General features: G+C 44.9%; 1 protein-coding gene across 1 annotated transcript in view; it reads left to right on the top strand.

The window, feature by feature from the left end:
* Positions 1–7,928: 7,928 nt before the first annotated feature.
* Positions 7,929–10,468, top strand: part of LOC103613460 (homer protein homolog 1-like) — a 32,112-nt gene continuing 29,572 nt past the window's right edge. Inside the window, exon 1 of the mRNA XM_008631239.2 lies at positions 7,929–7,943. Coding sequence (XP_008629461.1) covers positions 7,929–7,943 — 15 coding nt within the window. The remainder of the gene's footprint in view (positions 7,944–10,468) is intronic.

Consider the following 10,468-nt stretch of genomic DNA (forward strand, 5'->3'; position numbering starts at 1 on the left):
ACTTTAAGTGGCTTAAAGAATTGTCCATATTCAAACTGGCCATCTGATAGGTTCTGTGAGGTCATAGAGGAAGCTGTAAGCACCCCTTTGCAAGGACATCACTTCCGGGACTATGCTTGCTAACCCATGACACATTCTCACATAGTGTCCACAATGCCAGCTGAGGCTTGAAAAAAATCACCCAGACCTGGCACCGCCTTTACACATCAGAAGTAATAAGACACTCTGGTCAACCTAGCAAATAGATTATATTGGACCTCTGAAAACATCTAAGGGTTACAAGTACATACTAACAGGTGTAGAAGTTCTATCTGGGCTATTAAGAGCCACTAAAAGCAGGCAGGCCAATGCAGAAACTATCTCAGGGCTTAGTGACTGGTTTTCCAGTCTCCCTATCCCAGACTCTATACAGAGTGACAGTGGATCACACTTCACCAGCGTGGTGGTACAGGATTGGGCCAGAAAGGAAGGTATCAAATGGATTTTCCATACACCTTATTATCCCCAGGCAAATGGGATTGTGGAGCATGCCAATGGTTTACTAAAATGTTACCTTAAGCCACACAAGCCTGGGTGGGATAAAAGGTTAACTTTTGCGCTGTGCCAGATAAATAACCGATATGGGCCAATGAGCAGCCAGGTATCATGAGCTTTCCTGTGTTCTATGACTTTTGAAATAACCTCAAATAACAAAACTGAAACTTTTCAGATTAACTTAATAGTGGGCCAACCAGTCATGGTTAAATTGCCTCAGATTGGGGTTGTACCTATGACTCTGACATACACTCGAGGGCCCATAGCCTGGGTGGCTACTGATTCTAACGGCCACCAACCCAGGATTAGCTCCCGATGGATATTTCCCACATTCTAAACTGTCTTTGTTTCTGTAACAAACCTGGTTTTGCTCTGAACAAAGCCAATTTCCCAGTGAAGCCTCATAAACCGTGCCTACACTGCCCCCATGTGGTGGCAGTGAGCATAGCAATGTGTTTACAACTAGAGGCCAGAGAGGGAACTGCTGCTATACCTCTCTAGAAAAAAACATGTTTATCATTACTTCTGCTGTTTTAATTTCTCTAATAACCTTGAATGTTTAAGAATATCCTCACCAGACAGAAGACTAGGTGCGTACCCCGACGTGAAACAGAAAACCACTCAAACAACAAGAAAAAAGACTGTTCGCTACCTACACGGCTGTGAAAACTAGAGACTCCTGGACTCCTAAAAGCAAATAACACCAACTCCAAACACAGAGGAACATACAGGACTGCACACCGACCAATAAATTTGTTGTAATAAAAAATGTTAATTATGGTATTGTTTACATTCTTATATTTACAGGTCAATGCTTTTAATAATGCTGAATGGCTAATTAGCCACCCCAATAAAACCTTGCGATTAACCATTATAAAGGGAAATCTAGAAAGCAATGTCACTATTCTTGAGAGCCACTCCAACCTAACACAGATAGAACAACTGCTATCTGACCCCTGGAAGAAGAATTCCCATCTCAAGCTAATACAAGCTGTGACACTGGTAACAAATTGCAGTGATTGCTGGATCTCTTATCAGTTTCCCACTCATTCAGATGGAAGTATTCGGATGATGGGAATTCCCACACCAAACATATTTTCCAATGGTATTCCTCCTGCTGGAATGATGCTCCTTCTGAAAGGGAAGGCAGTCCAAACCTCTATAGACCAACAAATCCTAACTGTAGATGTAGTAGCCATGGAAACCTCCTGTATTCACAGATGCCTAAAGGGACCAGTGGTGACTTCACACCAAAAAATGGAATAACCTGAATGCAGCCTAGGGATCATGGTAGGAATATATACCAAGTGCCATTCATATTTGGATGTAACTGGAAAAGGCATTTTAACCACAATATGCAAGTCAGTTCAGTCTTACAATAACACAATAGAAGAACCTTGTTTAATCAGTTATTGTTCAAAGACTTTTTCTCAGTCTGCATTTTGTACTGGAAAAAAGGCCTAATCACAGGTACATTGCTTAGTGTTCCTGTGCAAAGGCTTGAATGACTGATTGAGCCTTACCCTTAAACATGAAACACTGAATGATATATCCTTGAAAAGAGCATGTGGGAGGGTCAGACTAAAGCATTTTATCTTCCTTTTATGCCCCCTTATGTGAATAATACATAAACAGTTATTTTTAATTAATTGGACCACTGCTCATAAGAAAAATAAATTCAATTTGTAACAAGGAAATAGAGCAAGTAAATGCTGTACAGATTTTTTCCTAGAGCTTTTTTTGTTGCTTCTGTTTTCAATTGCATATTCTTTATATTGCATCATTTTCCAGCCCATCTTGCTCTACAGATATTTTGAAAGGGTCACAATACAATTTTCTTTTGTATAGGTATATTCAAGAAGAGAACATTAAGAAGATATTTGACATATTTTCAGATTTCTGTTGGAATGGGCATTAAAGTATGACAGTGATTAAAGTAAACCTGATTTTTTAATGGAATCTGTTCTTTTCCTCTGAGTGACTGATTTTTCAATGAACACTGGACAAAACAGATGAACAATGCATAATTTTCTTGCATAAGCAGTAAGAGATGGAGGTTTGCCCAGAGAAAAGCTGAACCTGAGTAAGACGTCACAGCCCCTTTGGTGTGAGCAATTAATTGCTCTTCTGACAGTGGTTGCCTCTGTTGGCAAGAAGGCTTATGAAAGCATGCCAAGTTTTGCTTAAGCAAAATTAAGCTGTGTTTGCTTAAACAATTTCAATAGGTGCCTTGAGACAGTATGGACCAGAGTGCAATGGGGAGTGCTCACATGAGCCACATAGGGCTGCAGTGGGAGGTGTTTTCAGCCACCAACAATATATGCAGCCAAGAGCTGTAACATTTCATCCACCCCAGTTCAATCCACCACCCTCTTTGGACTCCAGGCTCGCACCAACACATGCATCCTCACCATATGTACCAGCCCAGAGGAAATCATGTGGACAGCAGCGGGGTCCAAGCCCTTCCTTTGTCACAGAATAGGACAGCTCTGCATCTGTTTTTAGGGCACTAGGTGCTAGCACAGAGCAGGGTCAGGGACGTGGTTTTCTTCTGTCTCGCCTGTTGAGGCTCTTCCACTTAGTGTAAATGAGTATTCACTGTATCCATACTTGGTAAGAGCCAGAGGTTTTTGCCAAGTGCAACAGCTTTAGAAGAGAGATTGACCTTCTTGGAGGTTACCATGCAACAGTCCAGCCTTTACCAATGGGTAGGAGGGTCTGACCCTGGGTTCCCATAACAACCCTAGCCCTGGATTCACAGAGGCTTCCACTTCCAATTCAAGACTCAGTTCATCAGAAAAACATGGAAATGTTTTACAAGTTGAACTTCAGAAGGGGTGATGGCTGACAAGGTGGGTGAATTTAACAGTTCCAGAAAAACTTAGGAATTAACTAGAACTCTGCACAAAGCTGCAGTGGCAGAAATACAGGAAACCTATGTACAACTGTGTCAACTCTGTTAGATGGTGAAGGGTTCTTGACTGGACAAGACCCTGACCAACCAAATGTAACTTCAAAATTGGGCCTATTTTGAGCAGGGGGCATCTACCAGATGGCCATCAGGGTCCCCTTCCAGTCTTTGCCCAAATTAAGGTGCAAATGAGACCATATGCCAAAGTCAATAGTAGAGTTTTTTATTTAGCAGTAAACATGAGGTAGAAAGATAGGAAAAGGGGAGGGAGGGAGGGAGAGTGACAGAGAAACAGATTAGGTAGAAAAAAAATATCACCACTCCATAGATTCCACCAACATCCCATTGGTCCTCTTCTTCTAGTCTTCACAGTGGTTGCAGTCTTGTCAAAGTAGCGGTTGTAGACCACATCCATCAAGTAACAAGAGAAACTCTCCCCAAAGCACTAGGTCCATGGAGTTTATATTATACTGAGGCTAGGTGGGAACACCCCCTCTACCTCCCCTGGATGATGTAATACAGGATCATGAGACATTTCATGAGTCTTTGACATCTTCTAAGATGTTGCAGCTGTCTCTTATGTCAGTGTAGTTGAATCAATCATGGCCCATTATAGCCCATCAGCCGAGATGAATACCTTAATCCTATGTGTGCATGTCCTGGTACTTTGGAGAGGAGTTTTCACAGCTGAGTCATTATGTAAGGGAGGACATTGGCATGATAAGAAGGGCTATCCCACTTCGAAGATTTGCCTCTTATCCGCCTCTTCCCTTATCTGGAAACCTAGTTTGTAGCCTCAGGCGTGAACACCCTTCTCCACCTGGGAGGCCACTCTGTGCATCACTATCAAAGCACCCAGCCTATTGTTTGAGTAATTAGCACCAATAATCCAGTCTCTTACAGCACCTGGGCTGCTAGTGGTCAAATGTTTGAGTCATTAATCATTAGCAGTCCAGCCTCTCACAAGGACTGAGCACTGGAACAGGCTGTCCACAGAGGGTGTGGAGTCTCCTTCCCTGGACATATTCAAAGGTGCCTGGATGCAATCATGAGTAGCATCCTCTAGGGGACCCTGCTTGAGCAGGGAGGTCAGACTAGATGACCTCCAGTGGTTCCTTCCAACCTTAAACCATTCCGTGATTCTGTGATAGTGTAGAATACTGTTATAATCACAATTGGTAGTAGTCACAAATCATCTAAATAGATATATTTTTGTGCAGTTGAAGCAAACTGAGAAAATTATCAAATACTTCAGTTGTTCTCTGGAGCAGGTCCTGAGAAGGGTGACAGAGCTGATGAAGGGTCTGGAGCACATGTTCTATGAGGAGTGGCTGAGAGAGCTGGGGGTGTTTAACTTGGAGAAGAGAAGGCTCAGGGGAGACCTTATCGCTCTCTACAACTCCCTGAAAGGAGGTTGTAGCCAGGTGAGGGTCGGTCTCTTCTGTCAGGCAACTAGCGATAGGACAAGAGGACAGTCTGTGCATGGGGAGGTTTAGGCTGGACATTAGGAAGTTCTTCAAAGAAAGGGTGATTAGATACTGGAATGGGCTGCCCAGGGAGGTGGTGGAGTCACCATCCCTGGAAGTGTTTAAGGAAAGACTAGACATGGCACTTAGTGCCATAGTCTAGTTGACATGGAGGTGTTTGGTCATAAGTTGGAATTGATGATCTCAAAGGTCTTTTCCAACCTAATTGATTCTTTGATTCTGTAATGCTCAGTGACACATAAAGCCGAGCAAACTGTTATTACTGTCCAGTCTAGCAAGGCCTTCTGATTACTATCTGTTATTAGTTATTGGTTGTTCAAGCCAACACTGATGAAATAACAAAGAGAAGTCCAAGGGCAATCAAAAGTGATTTCAAGGCCTTGGGATAATTGGCTGAAGGATTGGGAGTACAGGTAGTGATTACCTTGATCCTTCTGGTAAGAAGGATTAATACTGGTAGGAATAGGCAGATACATGAGGTCAATGTATGGCTCTGGGGCTGGTGTATTCAGAAAAAGTTTTGGTTCTTTGGCCATGGGATGATCTATTCAACACCTGGTCTACTGACACCTGATGGAATGCACCTTTCTCAGAGGGAAAAAAGAGTTCTAGCACAGGAGCTAGCAGGGCTCGTTGATAGAGCTTTTAACTAGCTTGGAAAGGGGAAAGGGGAAAAACCAGGCTTGCCAGTGATGAGCGATGGGATAGTTTGCCAAAACTTGAGAAATTGACTGCTAGTGACATCTCTCAATCTGCTCCATGGGGTGTCAGCTACAATGAACCACACCTGAAATGTTTCTACACTAATGCATGAAGCATGAGGAACAAACAAGAGTTCAAAGCTTTGGCCCAGTCCCAGAGATTTGATATCACTGGCATAAGTGAAACCTGGTGGGATGAGTCCTGTGACTGGAGTGCCATGTTGGATGGCTACAGGCTCTTTAGGAGGGATAGGCAGAGCAGACGAGGCAGGGGGTGGCATTGTATGTAATAGAAGGATTAGAATGTATGGCGCTCACAGTTGGCAATGGCACAGTTGAGAGCTTCTGGATAAGAATCAACAGGCAACTAAATAATGCAGATGTCACCATGGGAGTCTACCATAGACCTCCTAGCCAGGACAATGACACCAACGAATTCGTTTCCTTTGAGGAACTAAGGGACACTTCCCTTAGTCAACTGCCCTTGTCCTTATGGGGGACTTCAACTTTCCAGAAGTCAACTGGGAGCATCGCAGAGTTGGTACAACCTGGGCCAGAAGACTCCTAAAAAACCCCCTGGATGACAACTTTATGGAACAGGTCCTAAGGGAGCTGACTTGGAAAGATGCCCTCCTTGATCTGCTGCTTATCAACAGAGTGGATCTCGTGAGCGAAGTGGTGATTGGCAACTGTCTTGGCCACAGTGTTCAAAAGTGATCGAGTTTAAAATCTCTGTTGACAGGAGGAAAAGTGCCAGCGAAACCTCAACTCTGGACATGAGGAGAGCAGACTTCAGGCTGCTCAGGGAACTATTGAGCAAGGTCCCCTGGGAAAATGCTTTTGAAGGTGCTGGGGTCCATCAGTGCTTGTCACTTTTTAAGCAGCACCTTCTACGAGCACAGGAGCAGGCAATTCCCAGATGTCAGAAGTCAAGCAGGTGAGGTAGAAGGGCGGCTTGGCTGAACAGGGATCTTCTCTTGCAAATAAAGCAAAAAAGGAAGGTGTATGCTCAGTGGAAGCAAGGTCAGGTGACATGGGAAGAATACAGAGATGCTGCTCATCACTGTAGGGAGAAAATTTGTGAGGCCAAGTCTCAATTGGAGTTGAAGCTGGGAAGAACCATGGGGGACAATAAGTTTTTTCAAATACATTAGTGGCAAAAGGCAGTGTAGAAATAACATCTGCCTGTTACAGGATGAGGATGGTTACCTCACAAACAGGGACATGGACAAGGCAGAGGTGTTAATGCATTCTTTGCCTCTGTCTTCAACATGGATGACGGACCAAGGGTGTGTCAGTGCCCTGAGCTGGAGGACCATGACTGTGAGAATGATCAACTCCCAGATGACCCTGAACTTGTGCTGCTCCAGCTGGATCCCTACAAATCTATTCGACCTGATGGGATTCATCTGAGAATGCTCAAAGAGCTGGTTGATGTCATCACAAGGCCTCTCAATGATTTTTGAGCAGTCTTGAGAATCTGTAGAGGTCCCAGCTGACTTGAAGCTGGCAAATGTTGTCCTGATTTTCAAGATGGGCAAGAAGGAGGACCCCAGAAACTACAGGCCTATCAGTCTCACTTCAGTGCCCAGTAAAATCATGGAAAAGATTATTCTGGGAGGTATTGAAAAACACCTGAAGTGTTGCTGCCTGTTCTGAGCTTCCCCTCCCCCTCCCCAAGACACTTGCTTCTGCCATGTGCTCTGAGCTCCTTTGTTCCAAGCGCAGGCAAAACCAAATGTAACTCAAACTCTTTAGCAGTGTCTGATTGGCCGGTCACCCCGGGTCTTCCCCCAGTCCTCCCCTTTCCCCTTCTCCGAATAAAAGAGACGATCAAGGGAGGCCTCGCCCTCTCTTGGCTCTGCTACCTTCCTGTGAACATCTCTTGTTGTCTGTTTCTTTTGAAAGCTTCTAACTGTGGGAAATTGAGCGAGTCGAGAGCTGTATTTCTCCCTCTTTGCTTCTGCTGATGGTATTTGCTTTGCAGCTGATACAGGTACCGATTTTAGAGCTACTAAAGTGCTAGATTGCCCGTGCTACCTCTCTAGGCTGCTCGAGGCTTTCTAAGGCATTAAACCACTGGCCTAGCCGGTAAAAAGCTGGAAAGATACCTTCCACATTGAAGGACAATGCAGCTAAGGTTCCACAGGGCTCCATCCTCAGCCCAGTTCTCTTCAACATCTTCATTAACGACCTAGATGCAGAACTCAAAAGAATACTAAGTTTGCCAACGGCACTAAATTGGGAGGAGCAGAGAGGCCTTGCAGAGAGACCTCAACAAATTAGAGATAGGCAATGAAGTTTAACAAGGTAAGTGCCAGATTCTGCACCTGGGACAGGGCAGCCCTGGTTCTGTGTATAGACTGGGGAACGAGAGGCTGGAGAGCAGCGCTGTGGAAAGGAACTTGGGGGTCTTGGTTGACAGCAAGTTGAATATGAGTCAGCAGTGCTCTGGCAGCCAGGAGGGCCAAATGCATCCTGAGGTGCATCAGGCACAGCATCATCAGCTGGTCAAAGGAGGGGATTGTCCCACTCTACTCTGCGCTGGTGCAGCTTCATCTTGAATATTGTGTCAAGTTTTGGGCACCACAATATAAAAAAGACATTAAGCTATTATAGAGCGTCCAAAGGAGGGCCACATGGATGGTGAAGGGTCTGGAGGGGAAGCCATATGAGGAATGTCTGCAGTCACTTGGTCTGTTCAGCCTGGAGGAGACTGAGGGGAGACCTCGTTGTGGTCTTCAACATCCTCATGAGGGGAAGCAGAGGGGCAGGTACCGATTTCTTCACTCTAGTGACCAGTGACAAGGCTCAAGGAAATGGCATGAAGCTGAGTCAGGGGAGGCGTAGGTTGGATATCAGGAAACAGTTTTTGACCAATAGGGTGTTTGGGCACTGGAACAGGCTCCCCAGGTGTACTAGTTTGAAAGCAAACCAGGGGAGGATCCCAAGTAAGAATTACAATTTAATAGGAAAATTAGGATAAAGGCAATAATACAGAAACACTGTCTTAACCCTGACAGAGTCAGGATATGACCTGACACCCTGTTGGTCAGGGTGGTGGTAGGAGTCGAACTAAATGGTGGCTGCAGTCCTGTTGAAGTGATAGATGTGGTTCTGTTGAAGTGGTGATCCTGTAGAAGGGTTTGGTCTTCCTCTGAAGGTCCAGTGGTGGTTATGTAGCTCTTGTCCTCTGGGAATCCAGTAGGTAAGGCTGGCTGAGTGTGATGTCCCAAACTTCAGATTATATCCAGGTAGGAATGCTTGGTTCCTGCCCCTGGGCGGAGCATCTCACAATGGGATGATGTAATTTTATGAGTCGTGCAGTGAGACTTGATAGCCCACTAGCGGAGATAGCTTCCCCAGAGGGAGTTATCAGGGATGTGTCATGGGAGAGATAAAGAACCCTGCCCCACCTGTTTTTAACAGCTTATGAAGATGGTGATAGAATACATGCTTTTGATTACATCTTACGCTGTAACCTAAAACACCAGGGAAGTGGTCACAGTGCCAAGCCTGTCTGAGTTCAAGAAGCATTTGAACAATGCTGTCAGGCACATGGTGAGATTCTTCGGGTGTCCTGCACAGCACCAGGAGTTTGACTCAATGATCCTGATGGGTCCCTTCCAACTCAGCATATTCTGATTCTATGATTCTACTTTTTTTTCTATGAGCACTGATATTTCTTTTGGGATAATTCTAGCCAATAAGTTCTTGGGGGTGAGGGGTGGGGTGTTGTCTTTCCAATCTATCTCTCTGCTATTACATTGTTGATGCTGAGTGTCCTGGTTTTGGTCAAGGACAGGGTTAATTTTTTGCAATAGCTGATAAGGGGCAAGGCTGAGGAGGTGTGGCCAGACCCCAATGTTATTTGATACCACCACACATCATTGCCAGGGGTGGGGGAAAGAGATTCTCTCTTGCTTCTGAGACAAAGGGCATTCCTTCCCGTGGGAGAAAATGTGGGGGACAGTCTGGTATTTGTTTACTGTTGGATTTTTCTTCATGAAAATTGTTTCTTTGTCTTATACCTTTTGTTATTAATATTGTTGCTGTTACTGTTCATTTTCTTATCCCATTGCTGTTTCCAGTAAATTGTCCTTATCTCAACCTGTGATCTCTGCCTTTTGTGCCTCCCATTAGAGGAGGGGAGCAAGCAGTGGCATGGTTTTAGCGGGACTACTAAATGGGAGAATACTATTCCTAAACCATGACAGCCTTAATTGGCAGCCAAGGTGGGCCATAAGGGTTAAGGTAACAACCGATCTGCCCAGAGTGGGTTGGAAACAAATTTGATCTAAGCATTTGTGTTATAGGTACGGAGCCACTGGTCACAACGTTGCTTGGTCTGTTCATATGGGTGTGGTACCTAACTGTGGCAGGACTTCCCCCCCTACCACAGAAGAGCTTATCTGCTCTGTCCATCAGATGGTGCAATAGCTGTCTACATCGCTGCCCAGGTAGAGAAGTTGTCTGTAAAGGTACATCATGTTAGATGCACATGTACCCAAGGGTCGAGCTACTGAAGAACATTGCAACAAGGAACAGGTGGATCGGGCTGCCAAGATTAAAGTGTCTCAGGTGGATCTGGACTGGCAACATAAGGGTGAATTATTTCTGTCTCAATGAGGCCATGATGCCTCAGGTCATCAGGAAAGAGGTGTGACATACTGTCTTGGGGTGACTTTATGATGTGTATCCCATGTCGCTGCCCTATGCCCAGAAATTAATTCTTGTGCCTTTCTATGCCTTTAAACTGAGCCTGAGAGGGGGAAGGAAAAACTGAGCAAAACTTTTTCAAAGCAGTTTGCAACTTGTTCAAGGTCACACAGAGA

Source organism: Corvus brachyrhynchos, unplaced genomic scaffold, assembly GCF_000691975.1.
Source record: "Corvus brachyrhynchos isolate BGI_N302 unplaced genomic scaffold, ASM69197v1 scaffold184, whole genome shotgun sequence".
Classification (NCBI taxonomy): Eukaryota; Metazoa; Chordata; class Aves; order Passeriformes; family Corvidae; genus Corvus; species Corvus brachyrhynchos.